At 42.0% G+C, this 21,994-nt stretch overlaps 1 protein-coding gene across 1 annotated transcript in view; it reads left to right on the top strand.

The window, feature by feature from the left end:
- Window positions 1–6,348: 6,348 nt before the first annotated feature.
- LOC134643833 (uncharacterized) overlaps window positions 6,349–21,994 on the top strand; it is a 37,635-nt gene continuing 21,989 nt past the window's right edge. Inside the window, exons 1-3 of the mRNA XM_063496420.1 lie at window positions 6,349–6,391; window positions 18,134–18,177; window positions 18,326–18,361. Coding sequence (XP_063352490.1) covers window positions 18,168–18,177; window positions 18,326–18,361 — 46 coding nt within the window. The 5' untranslated portion in view covers window positions 6,349–6,391; window positions 18,134–18,167. The remainder of the gene's footprint in view (window positions 6,392–18,133; window positions 18,178–18,325; window positions 18,362–21,994) is intronic.

The following is a 21,994-nucleotide window of genomic DNA, read 5'->3' on the forward strand; positions in this document are numbered from 1 at the left end:
GGTGAGCCAAAACGACTGTATTTAACATCAAACTCTTGAGCTTCTCAAAAGCCTCCTCTTCTCTGGATGTCCAATCCGAAGCACTCAACTTCCTGCACGGCCGCCTCACCTTAGTTGTTCCCTTGCCCTTCTTCACAGCACCTCTCAGGAGTTCGAACAGAGGTCTGGCAACAGCAGAGTACATGGGGACAAAGTGTTGGTAGTAATTAATCATCCCCAAAAATGATCTGACCTTTCGTTGGGAAGGAGTCACTCCATCAGTGTCCATGAGGTCCACGCTCCTCATGTTCGTGATAACTTCAACCTTGGATGGGTCTGTTGATACTCCATTTTGATCGATGATGTGACCAAGGAACTTCACAGATTTCCTCAGAAAGAAGCACTTTCTGGGAGCCAGCTTCAAGTTATGCCCGCGCAGCCTCTCAAACACCATTTCCAGGCGCTGCAAGGCAGTGTCCTCGTCTGGAGCAAACACCAGGAGATCATCCAGATAACACAACAGGCTCAAATAATTCTGGTCACCAAAGATGCTGGTCATCATGCGCATGAAGCTCGCAGGGCTGTTGCACAGACCCTGCGGCAGCCGATTATACTCATACAGGCCCATGGGCGTGGTGAAGGCAGAATATTTCCTGTCATCTTCATGCAGCGTCATGTTGTAAAAGCCAGACGTCAAGTCCATGGTACTGAACAGGCTGTTTCCCCCCAAAGCAGCCAGACAATCTGCTTGATGTGGAAGAGGATGGGCATCCTTCAGGGTTCTCTTATTGAGCCAGCGGAAATCGTTGCAAATGTTTAGGTCACCATTCTTTTTCCACACGAGCACCAATGGTGATGCATACTCACTGGTCGATTTCCTGATGATGTCCCTCTCCTCCATCTCAGTCAACACTTGTCTCAGCTTCTGGTACTGACTCGGGGGCACACGCCTGTAGGGAAGTCTGAACGGTCTGTTATCTGAGAGGCGGATGCGGTGCACAAAGTCTTTGGCTTCCCCGCAGTCGAGATGATGTCGGGAAAAGACATCCTCGTACTGCAAAACCAGGTCAGCCATCCTCTCTTTACACTGTTTCGATGTCTCACAGGACTCTATGTCAACATCCCCAAGCCCAACAAGTTTGAGTTTCTCCTCCATGTTGGTGGGCGTGACTTGTGGCGACATGGCCGACTGATGGCTGCTAGCCAGAGTTGTCTCGTGGAGCGCTGAAGCATCAAAGTCCTCAAGCGCCACACAAGTGTATACGTCCGCTAGTTTGGCGTTACGCCGCAGGTGTACAGGCTGCTCAGACACATTGATCAGTTTCAATGGGACCCATCTGTCACCCCACAAGGGAGTAACCAATCTAGCAACCAAAATCCCTCTGGGTGCTGAGCGGGATGATGAGGGCTCTGTCATCACTGTGCTGCCAGGGGAGACATTGACATTCTTTGGTAGTTTTCCCCATAGCAGATATTCGCGACCCGGTTCAAGGGACACAGCTGAGTTACACCTAACCGTGCCTACTCTGTCCGGGACGTCCAAATCTTTCCATGGGGTCAAACCAGAAAGCATAGACAGAAAGTTTTCAGTCTCAAGGTTGGTCTTAAAGCAATTACTGGAGACCGTGCTCCAGTAGGGCTCACAACGTTTAGACTGGTGTAATATGTGCTTTATGACATTCGTCCCCAGTATCAGGCCATCAAGCTGCCCCTGAACTACCAGGATGGGAACCATCATTCTGCAGCCATACACCTCCATCTCCACATTGAGGGCATACTTAGGCTTCACACGCAGCCCTCCACACCCAACAAGAGTCACATCCACTTTGATAACATCTTGATCAGTTATCAGTCCAGACTCACGCAGCGTCACCTCAGCTACTTCATTCATGCTGCAGGCCATGGAACCACTGTCCAGCATACCACCCATTTTCAAAAGCCCACCGAAAGTGACCGGAGTGTAGAAAAGACTGTCACTATTGCCGACTTTGTGAATATTTTGAAAAATAACTTCAGAATCATTGCATTTTTGTCTGGCCTCTTCATACACTGACTCCGCATCACAGATATCAACAGTTTGGGAGTTACCCGTAAGACCTGCACTGCCTCCCACCGAATACAGGTCGGCTAGTTTCCCTCTGGCTGGACCTGGTTAGACGTACTAGCCGGGCAGGACAACCGAACATGGCCAGGAGCAAAGCATGAAAAGCACAGTTTATCAGATAGGCAGTGCGATGCTGTGGTATGTCTCGGATCACTGCAGACTCTGCAGGCATCCTCTCTCCTCCGTCCATTTCGTGAGAACTGATTAAACGCCCCTCTCCTAGGTCTCTGAGTGTTGTGGTGCTGCATTCTCTCCATCATGGCCTGAAACATATCCACCATCTGACCCATGAGCCTTTGCTCTGACTGTTGAAGATTTTGGCTCACTGCAGTCGAAGGGGGGAAACTCGGGCTACCGATGAGGGGCTCTCGTGTTGCGGTGGAGGGGAACGAGTCCACCAACCCCTGAAAACCTGAGGATGGGGGCGAGAAGCTTCGGAAGCATCCCTCCGGCGCAGCAGCCGCAGTTGAGGCGTTCGGGTGCACGGCAGTGATCGTAGAATTACAGCCCTTCAACTGTGCAGCGCCGCTGGCTCTGCCATTAGCTCTCACCTCCCTTTGATAATCATCAATCCGTTGTTGCACGTCCCGAGCAGTCCACTCATGGACGGGCTTGCACTTGAAGACATAAGACAACTCGGGGTCAGGACAATGTTTCACGAACATACATGCTACTTCATGGGTTAAAGGGGTCGCTGTCTGCCCCTGTCTGCGTAGCCCCTCTATGGCTAGTTCAGCAGCCTTGTTCAGTCTTATCCAATAATCTACCGGGTTTTCACCTCTGGTAGGGAGTGTTGCATAGAAGTCAGCAAGAGGGAGGCACGATGAAGAGTCACTGAAATAATGGCGAAGGACACCAAAGACCAGATCAGGCTTCTGTTTGACATCAAGACCTGGGTCACTACGAAGAGCCACTCTGACCACATCCCTGGCCTTCCCCATTAAGTGGCTAATAATTTCGTCAGCCTGACCATGAATGGGGACCTCTTGCTTCCATAGGTAAGTCGTTGCCATGTCAATCCAGTCCTGGACCGAACATCTGTCTGTGCCATCACCCCTAAAAATTTGAAGCTCCTTATTGGGCTTAACATGAACAGTTACATGTGGTACATCTCGAGCTGTACTGTTACATTGCTCAGTTTGAGTCTTAGAGTCACCAGTCAGATTCACAACACCAGCTGACAACAGTTTAGTAACAATGGTTTCACCTATCTGGGCTCCTATTTGCTCAACCATGTCAGTAAAGCTGTGTACAGCATCACTGTCTCTAATTGGAGTGGAAACTTGAGGCAAATCACCCACACCTCTACCGATGTGAATAAAACTCGGGCTTTGGCCTAGCCCAGTGTCACTGCTCACAGGACCAAACTGTGTGACATTACTGGTGTCAACTGCATGAACTAGTCCGGCACCTCTACCCTTAGGTAGTACTGGAGTGACAAATTTATCCATCCTCAAGTCACACACTTAAGATAATAACTGCACGTGCACTCCGTTAGGGGGAGAAAAAAAAACCAGAGATAAAAATATAAAAAATAACAGTATAATAGCAGCAAAACGAGGGAAAGAAAAAAAATAATTTCCAAACAATTCAAGCGTATAACCACACGTTGTATATCAAAACACAGACACTTTTACCTTTGTCTTATTTCAATCACACCTCTTCACCTTGGTTTTTTTTTTTTTTTTTTTTTCTCCAAAACTCACTTGGTTAAAACAACCCACATTCAACTTGTGAACAGCAGGGGAGCAGAACAGCAGCCACGGCGATGAGCATCAAGCTGATCTGAAGATCCGAATGGTCACGGCACCAGTGTAACGCTTCCGTTCTTCACAAATCACAGACGCTCAGTAGGGTTGGCTGTTCACGGTTTATTCTGCACAGTACAAACGTGCCTGCAGAAGACATAAAACACATTCAACAGGTGTCTTCTGATGGTACCACGATTGCAGCTCCCTCACAGTGCAAGTGCGCGCTGTCAGTTGACAGTCTTACAATCTGCTTTTTAACAAAGAAATAATGGAAAATAATAATTTACTCCCATTTTACAGACTGTCACACCGTACTTGAATACAAAAAGAAATCTTATCACTTATAAAAATACATTTCACAACTGTATAAAACAAAATAACAGGATAACAGAAGTATCACTGGCTAAACATTTCCCTCTAGTGGACAAATTAACGGTAGTGCACTACATTTTCACTTGCTTGTGCTTTACAGACAAAATGACTATTAACAAGCTCACGTACCTGCAGAAGACATAAAACACATTCAACAGGTGTCTTCTGATGGTACCACAATTGCAGCTCCTACAATGTAAAACAATATTACAAAAAGCACAGAAAAACAGTAAATGCAAACACATTTACTGCTATGCGCAGCAACCACTAGAGGGCTAACAAAAGCTTACTGCCAAAGAGCATAAATACGGCAGAAACACTGTTTAACAGCAACCATCCTTTGTTTCGGTTACACAGAAACATTCTAACATCAATATAAACCTATATACATCGGCATGTACAACTTCTGTAACAACATTCACACCAGAAACCATAAAAATGCCAGAGCCTTTCATTACCGAACTTACCCTCACAGTGCAAGTGCGCGCTGTGAGGAGCGGAAGCCTTAGCAGCTTCTAAACGTTAGAATGAGATCCGGTTTCTGGGTTTTCAAAATAAAATACAACAAAAATGATAAAATTCACACTTAAAAAAAATAATAATTAAGACCAGGTAAGTGCATGTTTTTCAGATGTCTTTTTTAACTCCGTTACAACAGCACTTTCAGAAAGACATCTACTTTGATAAAATCTACTCTCCACTGCTGTGTAATCAATTATTGTAAATGTAAATGTTATCAGGAAATGATCAGATAGCAGAGGGTTTTCAGGAAACACTGTTAAATGTTCAGTTTCTATGCCATATGTTAACACAAGATCTAGAGTGTGATTAAAGTGGTGGGTGGGTTCTTTTACATTTTGAGAGAAGCCAATTGAGTCTAATAACAGATTAAATGCGATGTTGAGGCTGTCATTTTTAGCATCTACATGGATGTTAAAATCACCCACAATAATTATTTTATCTGAGCTGAGCACTAAATCAGATAAAAAGTCTGAGAAATCAGAGAGAAACTCTGTGTAAGGCCCAGGTGGACGATAGATGATAACAAGTAAGACTGGTTTCTGAGTTTTACAGCTGGGGTGGACGAGGCTAAGCATCAGGCTTTCAAATGAATTAAAAGTCTGTCTTGGTCTTTCGTTAATTAATAGACTGGTGTGAAAAATTGCTTCCACACCGCCCCCTCGGCCTGTGCTTCGAGATTTCTGGTAGTTAGAATGACTCGGGGGTGTTGATTCATTTAAACTAACATAATCATCCTGCTGCAACCAGGTTTCTGTACGGCAGAGTAAATCGATTTGTTGATCAATTATTAAGTCATGTACTAACAGAGACTTGGAGGAGAGAGACCTAATATTTAATAATCCCCATTTCACTGTTTTACTCTTTGGTTCAGATGTGGATACTGTATTGTTCTTTCTTTGTGATTTTTTATGTTTAAGTTGTTTATTGCTGGTTTTTAGTTTGTTTTTTGTCTGTTTGGGAGCTGACACAGTCTCAATGGAGATGGTTTCTTTTTTGGGGGGGGGGGGGGGGGGCGGGGTAGCAGGAGGAGAGAAGCTGCAGAGAGGCGTGTAAGACTGCAACTCTGCAGTTCTTCCTGTCCACTTTCTGTTCCAATACTGAGTGCTTGCTCATAATGGGTTTCCTGAAGCATGCACTGATAATGTATTTGTTTAGCAGCCAACCCAACAAATCCTTACTTAAAGATGGCCCAAATTAAATATTTTTTCTACTTCTGCTATATTGGAGGACTGACGTCTACCGTTAAAGTGGAGTGGATCACATAGATTTTACTCAGGTTTTGATCATGTGGGGGCATTTTGAGAAAACTGGATGGAGCATGTATACTGTTTTAGAGCATGTGGTGAGGTTTTGCGATCTGATTTTAGGTCCCCACCGTGAATCAGGTCACAAGGGGTGGTGTGTATTCAGGTCAAAGTCCCCACCTGGAACTGTTTACAAGTACACTAACTCTCACACACTCACACATGCACTCACACACACAGAAAGTGAAAGTAAGCAGACCTGCTGACATATACAGGATTTACTGTAAATCACGTGGTCGATGTGTGTGGGGGTGGAGTTGGGTTTCTTTATATAAGGAGGCAGTTTGAGCAACTTTGAACAGAAGATCAGCGGTTGGGAAACTGCAAAACTGGAAGAGCAGAGCTTCTGAAGGCTGCAGGTAAATATTTCTTTCTTCACTCTAAATTGGTTTTGGTGACTGAATATTAACCTGAATGCTGTCAGATCATTTCTATCTGCAGACTTCTGTTCATTTAAAGCTTTTATGTTACTGATTAGCTCATTAGAGGACTGTAAAGCAGTTATTAGTCCTCACCAATAGGTGTTGTGTTGGTTTCCTTTTAAGAGAGAAGACAAATAAACTGACAGTATATATGTTCTTCAATTTATTAAACATGTCCAGGTGTGAGTGGGCTCTGTGTACGAGGTACAGGATGGCATCCTACACTACGACATAATGATTCTCTGGAAAAGAGTAGAATTCTTAGAACATAGTTTATTACACAGTGTCATATGAACAGCAGACTAGTACATTTATTGCAGAAATAACACATAGAAAGCAAGCAAAACAAACAAAAAGCAAAGCAACCCCAGGGTGAAGAGCCTTAAAACATAGACAGAAACAAACAGAAAAGACAGACAGGAAAGAAGCAGCAGAAAGAAGAACCAATGCATATCGTACTCATCTTATATATCCCCCCTCCCATTTTTAGGTTTCCTTTCATCCTCCGTTTTTTCTCTTTTCATCTTCCACTTATGATATACACAACCCTACACCATACTTTCTTGCAAACCAATCTCTCATCCATCATTGCATAGGGTCTCTTTGTCAGCTTTATGGCCAAAGTGAGTCTGAAAGTCTATAGAAAGGCAGTTAATCAGTTAATCCATCTAACATGGTAGACATAAGTTGCTATTAAGACTGGGCGATATATTGAGTTTAAAAAAAAATATATCAATATACTTTTATATGAGACATAAGGTGTGACAATATTGTTTATATCGATGTAGTCTATGTTGCGTTGTAATTACACTTGTGGAGCCTCTATTTTGCCTCTCTCTCATCTGGGTTTGTCTGCCTTGCCTCTCACCCTCACTGAACACAACACCCCCTCCCCCATCACTACACCTGCAGTCTGTGAAAAGATGGACATGGTAGCTAGCAGGACCTGGTTGGCAAAAAGAAAACCAATGACTCAATTATTTGGAGATGGATTGGATTCAAAGTGTCAGATGAGCAGCAGAATAATGTATTCTGTAAAGAATGTATATGATAGAAAAAGTGAGAAGTGCTGGGAAATTCCTTGAGCAGTGGTCTATCACATCGCTAAAGACATGGTCCCCATCTCAACTGTGGAAAAGAGGGCTTTATATAGCTGCTAAAAACCCTTGACCGAAGATACCATCTAGTCGGAAATACTTCGCCAGAGAATGTATACTGAGTCTCGATGCCCGGCTCACCAAAATGTCTCACTTCGCACTGACCACCGACATGTGGTCCAGCAGGACGAGCATACATGAGTGTGACTATACATTTCATGGAAGACTTGGGAACTGAAAACTGCCTGTCTCCAGACCAGCTCAAGACCACACCGGAGAGCATTTAGCTGAAGCCCTGCATGATGTCCTCAACAGCTGGAAGCTCAACCCGACGGGACTGGTTGCTATAACAACTGACAACGTACCTAATATTGTTAAGGTGGTTAACTAAACAAGTGGCCGAGGGTCCAGTGTTTTGGTCACAGGCTTCATCTGGCCATTGGTGAGTGCAATACTGAATCAGTTCATTTGAAAAAAAAAATGCTAATAAATGAAAAGTTTATAGAGTCACTTGCCAAGCTAAACATGCCTATGGACCACATGACAAATATTTTCACAAGTCATAGACAGCAAATACATCTATCACTTAGAAATTGAAAGTTAGTTGAATAAATAAATAAACTATCCCTATTAAATCCAGTAAACTTATTGGAGTGTATTTGTGTTTGTATTAGATTGAGGATTGTGACACTAAATGAGGACCCCAGCTGAGAGGAGACAGGGATACATTTTTAAATACATAGTGAGACTGAGAGGATGTAAAAATATACAGTGGCTTGCAAAAGTCTTCGGCCCCCTTGAACTTTTCCACATTTTGTCACATTACAGCAACAAACATGAATCAATTTTATTGGAATTCCACGTGAAAGACCAATACAAAGTGGTGTACACGTGAGAAGTGGAAGGAAAATCATACATGATTATAAAATATATCATATAAAAATGTGTTGTTTATGGGCATAATGTGACGAATCTTTTGTGCGCCCTATTAATGATCAATGGTAATTGAAGAGGAAGCTTGAACCCTGGCTCTGGACATAATCATGACAAGTGACAATGCAGACATCTACTAATGAGAGAACATGTTTTTTCATCATAAACACTGTGACATGAAGCATCATTAGTGTCACTTCAGTAATGCTGATGGTAGAAAGAAGTGTTGACTCATGTTTTTTAATGAATGGATGACTTAAAACACTAAACTCAAATTTTAGGGGTTAATGAATGCTTGAATGCTTAATGGGACAGAAGTAGAAGTCACTTTTTACTAACACATTGTAGATAAGTTTATTGCTGAAAGACACAGCTAGCAGTCTCACACACTCTAGGTTTTTGAAGTTTTGTGTGTAATGTTTTAGTCTCTCACACCTTACAATTTTCAGTTTCAGTTTTCAGTTTTCAGTTTTATTTGTCATATGCAAGTTAGCACAGGGTCAACATCGCAATGAAATGTGTTTGACGAGCAGCGGTCTCTCAGCAGCACGATACAGTAGGAAAAAAATATAATAAAATATAATATAATATAATAAAATAAAATAAAAATAGAAAAATAGTAAAGAGCAAAATATTAGAGAGACATGGTAAAAGAGAAAAGATGACTAAATATATATGTATCTATAAATATAAATATATGTACACTAGTGATTAAATAAGAAATCTTGAAAAGAAATATGAGGGGGGGGGGCAAATGGGATATTGCACAGGAATGAGCAGCAGAAATTTACAGTATTGCACTTTTTAAATATAAATATCAATAACAATAAAGTGGAGTGACCAGTGCAGATTAAACAGAGTACTTGTGAAGCTGCAGGGTAGCTTCTGAGTCCTGTGGACTGTGTGTGTGTGTTTAAGTGTTATGGTTGAGGTGTCGTATGGCTTGGTGGTAAAAACTGTTTTTAAGTCTTGTAGTGCGAGCAGGCAGACTCCTGTAACATCTGCCAGATGGTAACAAGGAGAACAGCTGATGTGCTGGGTGGCTGTGGTCCTTGATGATGCTGTGTGCTTTACGGAGGCATCGCTGGAGATAAATGTTCTGAATGGCAGGAAGCCTCGTGCCAGTGATGTGCTCTGCTGCCTTCACCACCCTCTGTAGTGATTTACGGCTGCTGGCAGAGCAGCTTCCGTACCAAACTGTGATGCAGCTCGTCAGCAATCTCTCAATTGCACACCTGTAGAAATTTGAGATGATGCTGGCGTTCATGCCAAACTTCCTCAGCCTCCTCAGGAAGTAAAGCCGCTGGCGAGCTTTCCTGATAGCAGTGTCTGTGTGAGGGTCCAGGAGAAGTCCTCAGTGATGTTGACTCCAAGGAACTTGAAGCTGCTGACCCTTTCGACCTTGACACCGTTGATGTGGATGGGCTGGTGTTCTCTGACTGGTCGTTTCCGGTAGTCCACTATCATTTCTCTAGTTTTGCTGATGTTGAGAGTCAGGTTATTTTCCAGGCACCACTCGTACAGTGCCATCACCTCCTCTCTATAGGCCGTCTCATCATTGCCTGTGATGAGGCCTATGATGGTTGTGTCATCAGCAAACTTGATGATGATGTTGGACTCATGTTTAGCAACACAGTCGTGTGTGAACAGGGAATATAGGAGGGGGCTAAGCACACAACCCTGGGGCATACCTGTGTTAAGGATGAGTGATGAGGAAGTGTGCTTACCAACTCTCACCACCTGGGGCCTGTTTGTGAGGAAGTTTAGAATCCATCTGCAGATCGGTGTTCCCAGCCCAAGGTCGACGAGCTTCGTGGCAAGTTTTGAGGGGATGATGGTTTTAAATGCCGAGCTGTAGTCGATGAAGAGCATCCTTGCATATGTATTCCCTTTCTCCAGGTGAGTGAGGGTGGTGTGTGTTGCCAGGGCGATGGCATCCTCTGTGGCTCTGTTTGTCCAATAGGCAAACTGAAGAGGGTCCAGTGTGTCAGGGAGGGAGGAGCAGATGTGACCTTTGACCAGCCGCTCCAGGCACTTCATGATGACGGATGTTAGTGCAACAGGACGGTAGTCATTCAGACAGGAGAGCACTGATTTTTTGGGAATGGGAATGATGGTGGATGCTTTGAGGGACGTGGGGACCACTGACTGCCTCAGGGAGAGGTTGAAGATGTTGGTGAACACCTCTGCCAGCTCGTCTGCACACACTCTGAGTAGCCGGCCTGGGATGCCGTCCGGTCCTGGAGCTTTGTGAGGATTGACCTTTTTAAAGGTCCATCTCACAGCTTCTGTTTTCAGAGTTAAAGTTGCAGCCTCACTGTCCTCCTGAGGGTAGAGGATCTGCTCTCTGTTGTCTGCATCAAAACGAGCATAGAAGTTGTTAAGCTCGTCTGCGAGAGATTTTCTTCATACAACAGCATGATTCCCAAAGTTCGGCTCAGTAAACAAACGAGGATACAGAAAGATACAGTTGGAAGATTAATTATTGTGTTTTGTATGATGTGTTTGTTTGAAGCTTAAGTTAAAAACAAGAGAAAAAACTCTAAATACTTTACATTAAAGTCGTACATTGCGTTTCTGCGCAGTGTACCAGGGGCATGTGGAAACGTTGTCGTACCATATGCACGAGGAGTGTGTGTGTGTGTGTGTGTGTGTGTGTGCCTTAGAATTATACATTAGCCACACTTACAAAAAATGTTTTTAATTTCATTCAGAACTGAGATTCTAAGTTGTAAGCAGAAATCTTATGCTCAGCCAGAAGCGTGTTTCCCAAACATTCACAATCCTGAGGTGTCAAATCCACGACCCTCAACACATGGTTTGTCACACGCGGGGCAAAAAGGGCAAGCTTTACTTACACAGCCTCACACACTATAGATTTTTAAAGTTTTTGTGTACAATGGTTTAGCCACAGATGTAACTTCTACTTTTGATAAAGGTCACTCCATCTGCATATTTCTTAAGAAATTAAACATCTTTATTAAGGTCTTATTTAAAAATGTCTGTAGAATAATAGACACCATGTGCTATGTGACATTATAGTCTTCTACTTCTGCTTTCATTGGTTTGCATTTTAAATTCCCAACCTTTCAGGTTGTTATGAGCGGCTTATATTTCTAACATTTTGTGATGTAAAAGTGAACCATGCGGCTTTTTTTATTTTCTGTATGATGGAATGACTTAAGACACGAGTTATTTAAACAATTAGAAATGACAGTGTGATGGCCATAGTACTTTACGTGGGTCAAATATGTTAAGGATAATGTTTCTCAATGTAAAATTGCAACAAACTTTTGGATAGGATACAACATCTTGTAAACAGTTGCCTCAGAACTTGTCGAACCTCCTCAGATCCTGTTTTTTCACCCCTATGTATGTAAGGTAAAACTTTCCACAGTACTTCCACTTAAGTAAGTAACTAAACACATAAAGTCACCCTTACCAATAATCCACTGCTCCTTGAAAAAAGTAGCACAAACAGACAACTGACTCAGCAATGATAAGCAGTGTTGGGTAAGTTACTTTAAAAAAGTAATTAATTACTAATTACTAATTACTTAATCAATATTGTATTTAAAATACTTATCTAATTACTGTGTCTGAAAAGAAAACTTAATTACTCAATAAGTAATTTAACTAAATACTTATTAAAATCCCTATAAACCTTGAGTGGACAAACAATAGAAATTAAACTCTTTAAATAATAAACAATTTAAAAAAAAATACGAGTCAACATGAAATAGTTTAGCCTTTTTGCTTCCTGAATCATCTTTATTACATTCTTTAAAAACATTCTTTAATAATTACATTTTTACATAATTACATTACTCAAAGCGTTCACTTGACAGTCTGTTCCTTCTGGGTGTCAGCACAAGATTGCCGAGGCTAAAAAGCCTTCGACTGGTGCGCTCGATGGTGTGGCTGTGTTGTACCTCAGTGAAATGGCCTTAATCCTGGGAAACTGGCTAAGAACACCCAGCTCAGACCCAGCAGATTTCAAATATTCCATCACCTCTGTTTCAGCAGAGTAGGTACAGTCGTCCTCCTCAAATGAAGAAAAGTCATCAGTGGAGTTAGCAGGGTTCTTGTGATCTTGAGCAGGTTGTTGGTCTTCAAGAGACAACCCACGGCACTCTGTAGTAAGCATTGCCCTAACCATGTCTTTTTTCTCTTCTTCTCTGATCCAGCGTAACTTAAATTTAGGCAAAGTGACTGCAGCCAGGAGAGCTTCTTTATTGTCCATCATTGAGGAAAAGCGCCTTTATCGCCTATGAGAAAAAAATACATCAGACACTTCACATAAGAGCATGATAAATAAAACAAAAATGTATTTTAGGGTAAGGCTATATATAGATTACCTTAACAATGATATCAGGGAGGGATGCTGTCAGCTCGTCCTGCAGTGCGTCCTGGACATTAGAATCTCCAGAGTTGGAAGAAGGATTCCAACATAGCAGTTCTCTTCTCCTTGCAATATGTCTAGTGCAACAGTGAGTGGCTTCAACACGATACAATACTCCTTTAGGAACAGATACTCCCGATCAGTGAAGCATTTGATTCCAAACTGAGTGCAGACAGTATTTAATTCAGCAAGGGGAATGTCAGTGATACTGGAGCGTCGTGAAATGAATTCCATCGTGTTGAAACAGGTACTCTGAGTTTTTTCTTGAAAAAATTATCTACCAACTCTGAAGCAACAGAAGAACGGTTTGCTTTTGTCCACATTGCAGAACACTTTGAAGTTGCACTTCTGTAGATGAATTTTGCTTGAAGCCATTTCTCAACATCATGAAAAATTAAGTTCAGTGTGTGTGATGCTCACCTTAAGTGTGGAGGGAGAGAAAACTGTCCTTCAGATTCTGTGGAGAGGGTCTGCTCAACATCAGTAAATGTCACCTCTTCATCTTCTGATTCCTCATCAGAGTCTGATTTCTGGAACATTCTAAAAGCTTTGATAAAATAGGACCCGTTGTCTGTTACGGTGGCTGTCACTTTAGAGTTCAGTCCATAAGCCGAATGTACTTGCTCGATTTCATTGCCGATGACATCATATGTGTGTCTCCCTGGAACTCTTTTACATGCTAGCGCTGCATGTCCTCATACAAAAGTAGAAGGATCAATCCAGTGTGCCGTCATTCCCAGAAAACTTTTGTTATGGCAGGTCCAAATGTCAGCAGTCGTGGAAATATATTCCAAACTCTCGAATGTCCCTTTAAGGTCCATTTCCATGTCAGCATAACACTTATCTAAGTAAGTAGAAAACGTTTTTCGATCATGCAGTGCTGCTTTTTTGCCACACACAGGTATTTTGTTTAATGTGCACCTAAAAGACGGAGACTCTACAGTACGCAGCGGTAGCATCTCTTCCACAACGTAGCCTGCAATCATTTTCTTAAGCTCACCTTCAGACACTTTCTGTGTTGCTGAAGTGAAATCAAAGTTTCGTCTGCTTAGCAGGAGTTCCCGCGGTGTTATCCATGGATGATGAAGATGGCTCCCTCAGAAGGCTTTGTCTGTGCTGCCGTGTCAGGTGCTTCAGCAGAGTACTCGTGCTATTGACAGCGGCCGATAGTTTTTTCTCCCCAGGACATAGCTTACATATTACCGTAATGTTTTTGTCTGCTTGTTTTAGAAAAGTGAAGTGACGGGAATATGTCCATTTCATAAAACAGCCACTCGCTTCAGCCGAGTCCGACATCTTCCGCTGTAGAATACGACTATGCAGCAAACTGGCGCGAAATGACGTACAGCTGCACTACAGCGATGTTAAAGCGGCAGAGTTTACTTCTACGTTTAATAATGATTTTCAGCGAGTTTAGTTATTTTACAATGTAATGCAAGTACATTTTAAGTAACTGTAATTAAAATACCTAAAAATGAACAGTAATTAGTTACTCTACTTTTTCAGTGGAAAAGTAATTTAATTACAGTAACGCGTTACACCCAACACTGATGATAAGTAGAGCTACCTGAGGCCGAGACTCAAACTGAAGAAAATTAAAAGTTGTTTACACACACACACACACACACACACACACACACACTCCTCGTGCATATGGTATGACAACGTTTCCACATGCCCCTGGTACACTGCGCAGAAACGCAATGTACGACTTTAATGTAAAGTATTTAGAGTTTTTTCTCTTGTTTTTAACTTAAGCTTCAAACAAACACATCATACAAAACACAATAATTAATCTTCCAACTGTATCTTTCTGTATCCTCGTTTGTTTACTGAGCCAAACTTTGGGAATCATGCTGTTGTAAGAAGAAAATGGTAAGGTGTGAGAGACTAAAACATTACACACAAAACTTCAAAAACCTAAAGAGTGTGTGAGACTGCTAGCTGTGTCTTTCAGCAATAAACTTATCTACAATGTGTTAGTAAAGAGTGACTTCTACTTCTGCCCCATTAAGCAATGGTTTAACAAATTTCACTGCAAACTATAAAAGGAATCTGGATTAAAATAGAACATAGTAGTGATGGATTAAGTTTAGGAAACACTAGTATAAGGTGTCTATGAACACCAGCCATAGTGTTCATCTGTTGTACAGATTAAAAAAACAAAAAACAAAACAGTACTGGAAGGAATGGCTTGTCAACGGCATACACAGGATAAGTGATCTCTATTTGTGTTTATGTAATTTGCGGAAATAACCCCAAAACATGGTTTGATAAGAGAAAATATGTTTTGGAAATATTTACAAATAAGGGATTGTATTACCAAAGGAAAATTTACTCAAAGCACAAATATCGTGGTGGAGTTTTTAGAATTGCCCAGTGCAGCACAAAGAGCAGCGGTTTTCTACAAACTCTTTAGCAGTCTAAAAAAGGAAATATGTGAAAACTTGAAGACTAAATATATGAGAGGCCAGGGTTAAATTTACTCAGTACAAATTAACTTACAGATGGTACTTCACTCCTTCTAAACATCACAGAATGGGAATCATGCCCAGTAATATCTGCTGGAAATGTAGCTCAGATCAAGGGACATTTATGCATGCTATTTGAGAATGTGGAAAAGTTCATCCCTTTTGGCAAAAAGAATTAGACAGAATAGGAAGTTGAATTGGTTTGATAATACCCATGTCACCAAGACTGTGCGGCTTAAGAATTGGGAGTTTGCCTTGTAATCGGAAGGTTGCAGGTTCGAGCCCCGGCTTGGACAGTCTCGGTTGTTGTGTCCTTAGGCAAGACACTTCACCCGGTGGTCAGAGGGCCCGGTGGTGCCAGTGTCCGGCAGCCTCGCCTCTGTCAGTGCGCCCCAGGGTGGCTGTGGCTACAATGTAGCTGCCATCACCAGGGTGTGAATGGGTGGATGTCTGGATATGTAAAGCGCTTTGAGGTCCTGAGGGACTAGTAAAGCGCTATACAAATACAGGCCATTTACAAGAAGTCCGTAAAATCCTTTAAGAACACAGTAGCGGGGCCAGGAGGGCAATAGACTAAAACACAATAAAAGATGTTCGTAGAGCCAACCTTAATTTTTTTTAGACTCAACAGAAGAATAGTTTTCAGTTTGCATGTGTAACTGTCCTTAAGGACGAAGGCAAGTCCTCCACCACGGCGACCTAAACAAGGGGGGCCCAAGTAGTAAGGTGAATAAATTAGGAAAAAACAGCTCTCTTTTCACCATGACGGGCTGGTACAGTGTCCACATTACTAGACCAGTCTGTCTGTTGATATCCGCAGTTACCCTCTTCCCTCATTTGTGAATGAGACCCAGAGACACTTAAACTCCTCCATTCCACTCCTCCAAGTTATCCCTGACCTGGAGTGGGCACTCCACCCTTCTCTGGCTAAGAGCCATGGCCTTAGACTTGAAGGTGCTGATTCTTGTATGACAATTGGCTGCAAACTGTTCCGGTGTGATGCTACCACCAATGAAGCCAACAGTACCACATCATCAGCGAAAAGCAGAGTCGAAAGAATGGCTTCAACTCAAGTAAAAGTCTTCCAGCATGTGGCTACACCTAGAAATTCTGTCCGTAAATATGAATAGAATTGTGACAAAGGACAGCTATGGCAGAATCCAGCACCCACCAGGAGCAAGTCTGACTTGTTGCTGGCTATATGGAACAAGCTCATGTGAAGATAGAAGATAAGAAGATAACTCTTTATTGTCATTGCACAGTCATACATACAGTACAGTACTGTAGTACAATGAAATTGGAAACCTGTCCTACATTGGCACTACGAATAACACAACACAACACGATACGACACGATACGACACATCACAACACAACACAACACAACACAACACAACACAACACAACACAAACAACACAACACAGTAAATTAACTCAGTAAAAAAAATGAAGAATAAGTGTATTTGTATTGCACACTGTTATTATTGCACATTAATTACTATTGCACCTTGTTATAAATATGAATATTATTATTGTTATTGTTTTTACCGTTGTTACCTCCCCCCAAAAAAAGTCCTGGGAGGTAGCCAATCAGGTCAGCTATTTGCAGAATTAATTATTAATTCTATTAAAAAACAATATAATAATAATAATAATACTATCTCCCTGAGAAGTTTTATTGTGATGCTTAAGTTGTTTCAGTTTGCTGGAATAAGTTGATGTTAATTTCAGTAGACTACTGATGTCACCTCTACATAAACCGTTAAAAACACCTAGAAACAAATCTAATCAAACTCTTTCTGAGAACTGCAGCATTTTTGTTCATCATGTGCGGAACTTTGAAGTTTTACTGTGAATTCTAAACTGGTAACCTTCCCAGAGTGCAATCCACTCCCCGCCCTTTGGTAGCTGGGATAGGCTGTTATCGACTTTTCTTTTGAGCTTCTGGTAATCCAAGTAGTGACAGCCTGATTGGTCCTGCAGCATCATTTGGAGTAAACCGTAGTGCCATCTCCCGACTAAAGGCCACGTTCCATATAAGGGATGTGGATGAGGGATGTCAGAGACAGACTGTGAAGTGTGAAGTGTGTCTTAAGAAGACAACAGCACTTAGGAACCAAAAGCAGTCTTCCACAGACTTCCAGTCAAGGTTTGCAGGATCATATGATCAACTGCTCTCTACACTACTATTCAATCAAGAATAGTTGATACATAGCCAGTGTCTGGTCTCAGAGGGCTGCCAGGAAGCCTAGCATGACTGCCATTCACCATCAGGCCCATTTGTGATGGTGTCAGTAACATGTGCACTAGAACCTGAACATGTGGAGGAATGGTATGTTCACTAACAAGTCCATATTGTGTCTACAGCTGTCTGAATACATTTTTAAATAACCAATATGTCTTCTTTTATCAGACTTCCATCATCCAATCTAATAAATGACACAAAATAAGAGTTAATAGCAGAATACACTATTTGGCATTTTCAGATAAGAGGTGAGATTTATAAGCACAACCCACATACTCAATTCTGCTGTCCAGCCCTCAAATGCATTTTCCTTACAAATGTGGCACCATTTAAAGGGAAATAAACAGACTTTCCAATTGTATAAGATTTATTGCCAAGGAGCATAGGTAGGGTTATTGTAGGTAGGACCATAATCCACCAAACACACATTTCCGGACTTTTTCTGCTACAATTACAATTTATTTCACTGTCATATCACTATAGAACCTTATAATGTGTTTTTTTTTACTTCCATGTGTACCCTTTGTAAAGAGAAGGAGCGGACGAGATTGAGTATTACACCACAATGGCAGAAGGTGAGGGATAGCCTGAACTCAAACCTCAGATCCTACCTTTGGAATCTTACATTCATTGATCCATGAATGAAATTTAACCAAACATTGATTATTGACCAAACATTGACCAGAAATTGATTCTGTGTTTTCTTTTTCTTCATCCATGAAGATGCCGTAAATGAGAACAAGGAAAGCTGCAACCAAAGTAAGACCATCTTGTCCGATGAGCTGTAAAATGTATTTCCATGATTATGTGGAAGTGATTAGATTTTTAGTTGTACATTTTGTGTTTGCTGGAAAATCTGGAATGTTTTTTTAATGTTTTTTTTTATGTGTGTACTGATGCAAAGTTTTGTACAAATTGGTGGATCAACTTTATTATACTTTTTTACTGACTTCTAAAAAACATATGATTCCAAGTATGTTGTTTGACATTTTGAATCATATGAGAAGAAAAGTGCAAATACATGATTGTTTACTGTTATGAAATTCAATAAAATCACATTTATATATTTATAAATCACAACAACAGTCGCCTTAAGACATTTTATATTGTAAGGTAAAGACACTTCGATGATACAGATAAAACCCAAACAATCATAAAACCTTGTGGGTGACGGTACTTGGTCACAGTGGGAAGGAGCCTCCAGCAGAAATGGGCTCAGCCAGGGGCAGTCATCTGAGAGACTGGTTGGGGCTTTGTGTAGCTATGGATGTGTATATTTATAGTGTGTGAATGTGTGTGTGAATGGGTGGATGACTGGATGTGTAAAGCGCTTTGGGGTCCTTAGGGACTAGTAAAGCGCTATACAAATACAGGCTATTTACCATTTATTGAAGGGTGGAGCAGCTGCGTTGGCTTCATCCTTCTGCCGTGACCTTGTTCGGACCATCATCAGTCTCTGAGAGGCTGAACCAGCTTTAGTCCTGCTCTGTCTCCAAACTACAAACTACTAAACCCTGACAGGACTATGTGATAAGAAAGATAAGAAAATAATGTCACATTGCAGGCCTGCTTACACCCTCCACTCAGGATGGAGATCACAGGGAGAAAAACAAGAATTAAGCTGAATGAAACTGAGTTTTGCAGTAAACCCGATGCATGAAGGAGCGTTTCCGCAGGTCCTTCCTCCCTGCAGCTGTCAGACTGTACAATCAGAACTGCTCCCAACAATCATAGATGTTTACATCTGCGCTGTAACTTGCACTATTTTATCAACCGATTCACACTATAACCAGGGTTGCCTCTTATCGTTATTTAATATAATAACAGTATGGTACTTAGTTTTTGGTAACCATTGTCCTTCATGTAAATATGTAAAAATTGTGTATATTTCTGTTCTGTGTCTTGTGTACTGCTTGTTTGTATATGTGTCTTTATCGCTGCTGTTACACCCAAATTTCCCCTTGTGTGACAATTAAAGGATTATTCTATTCTATTCTATTTCATTCTAAACACCTTAGACCAGGTTCTCTAATGCAAAGTCTGCTTTGGCATTGTCAGGGGTTTATTAGGTAAAGATAATGCCTGCACTGAAGAACAAGGAATGTCTGTGAAGATTCTCAGTCATCCAGGTCATCGTAGTCTAAGGAGCTTGGAAAGAAAAGCGTCTGGACTTCTTTAGGTTGCTTGAAGATGTTTCACCTCTCATCCGAGAAGCTTCTTCAGTTCTAGGGTAAAATGGTGGAGAGTCCCAGATTTAAACCCAGTGGGAGTATCCCCCTAAAAGAGGAAGAAAAAGACCCCCTGATGATCCTCTAATCACCTGAGCCAAGGTGTGAAAATCGGTGTGGGTCACAATCAGCCAGGGTTTCGGGTGAGCTCATTGTGAAACCTAGCCCCACCCTATCATGTGATTTCCTGGGGTCAGATGGCCCAGGGTGTGAGTGGGCGTTAAGTCGTCTGGGGAGGGAACTCAAAACTGGATTATAGATGGCAGACAGTTGGTGTTGTAAGCCACCACCTCTGTTCAAAGATGGTCGCTCACAGTGGACATAGATGGCCTCTTTCACTCCTCTTTCAAACCATCTGTCCTCTCTGTTCAAAGTGTGAACATTGGCATCCTCGAAAGAGTGACCTTTGTCCTTTAGATGCAGATGGACTGCTGAGTCTTGTCCTGTGGAGGTGGCTCTTCTATGTTGTGCCATGCGCTTGTGAAGTGGCTGTTTGGTCTCTTCAATGTAGAGGTCTGGGCATTCCTCACTGCACTGTACAGCATACACCACGTTGTTAAGTCTGTGTTTTGGAGTTTTGTCTTTCGGGTGAACCAGTTTCTGTCTGAGTGTGTTGCTGGGTCTGAAGTACACTGGGATGTCGTGCTTGGAGAAAACTCTCCTGAGTTTCTCTGATACACCGGCTACATAGGGGATGACAATGTTGTTGCGTCTGTCTTTCTTATCTTCCCTCGCTGGTGTCTGATCTTCTTTTCTGTGCATCTTTGCTGACTTATTAAACACCCAATTAGGATAACTGCATGTTTGAAGTGCTTCCTTTACATGTGTGTGTTCCTTCTTTTTCCCTTCAGGCTTAGAGGGAACATGTTCTGCCCGGTGGTGTAGGGTCCTGATTACTCCAAGTTTGTGTTCCAGAGGGTGATGGGAGTCAAAGAGGAGGTACTGGTCCGTGTGTGTGGGCTTCCGGTAAACTTCGATGTTGAGGTTGCCATTCTCTTCAATGTGCACAGCGCAGTCCAGGAAAGGCAAACAGTCGTCCTTAGTGTCTTCCCTGGTGAACCTGATGTTCTTATCCACAGCGTTAATGTGCGCTGTGAAGGATTCCACTTCTTGTCTTTTGATTTTGACCCAGGTGTCGTCTACATATCTGTACCAGTGGCTGGGTAATCTCCCTTAAAAAGAGCCAAGAGCCTTTTTTCCTCTTCTTCCATGTAAAGGTTGGCTACAATAAGTGACACGGGGGAGCCTATGGCACAGCCATGTTTCCATCTGTAGAAGCCTTCGTTGTATTTGAAGTATGTTGTGGTAAGGCAGAGGTCTAACAGTGTGCAAATCTGATCGGGTGTGAAGTTGGTCCTGTCTTCCAAGGAGCTGTCTTCTTGTAGTCGTTTTCTGACAGTCTCCACTGCGTCCGTGGTGGGTATGCAAGTGAAGAGAGAGACTAAATCAAAGGACACCATGGTTTCATCTGGATCCAGGGTAAGTTTCTGGACCTTGTCGGTGAACTCGGCGGAGTTCTTGATGTGATGTGGGGTGTTCCCCACGAGTGGTGCTAGGATGGTAGCAAGGGGTTTTGAAATGTTGTAAGTAGCTGAGTTTATGCTACTGACAATAGGTCTGAGTGGGACTCCTTTGTGGATCTTAGGAAGTCTGTAGATGCAGGGTATGGCATCCCCTGGGTAAAGGCGGTGATATGTAAGGCGGTCAATGATTTTGTCCTTTTCCAGGTCTTGAAGGCAAGCTATAACTTTCTTTTTGTAGCTGCTTGTGGGGTCTCGCTTTAAGGCTTCTTAGGTATTGTTGTCACTGAGGAGAGTAGTGATCTTTGTGTGGTAATCCATTGTGTTTAGGACCAGTGTTGGTCAAGTTACTTGAAAAAAGTAATCAGTAACTTATTACTAATTACCTCCCCCCAAAAAGTAATCCCGTTACTTTACTAATTACTTATTTTCAAAAGTAATTAATTACTTAGTTACTTAGTTACTTTTTAAAAACACGATTTACAACCTGAATAATGGTAATAAAGCAATAGATCTTTCAGCCCAATTCTGCTTTTTCTGCATAATCCATCATACAAAATGTATTTAAATGGAAATCTCCAAAAGTTTATTCTGTTCATCTGGACGTAGCGTTTGTGAGAGAAACATTTCGTCAATCATCCAAG

The sequence above is a fragment of the Pelmatolapia mariae genome, linkage group LG15 (assembly GCF_036321145.2).
Source record: "Pelmatolapia mariae isolate MD_Pm_ZW linkage group LG15, Pm_UMD_F_2, whole genome shotgun sequence".
Classification (NCBI taxonomy): Eukaryota; Metazoa; Chordata; class Actinopteri; order Cichliformes; family Cichlidae; genus Pelmatolapia; species Pelmatolapia mariae.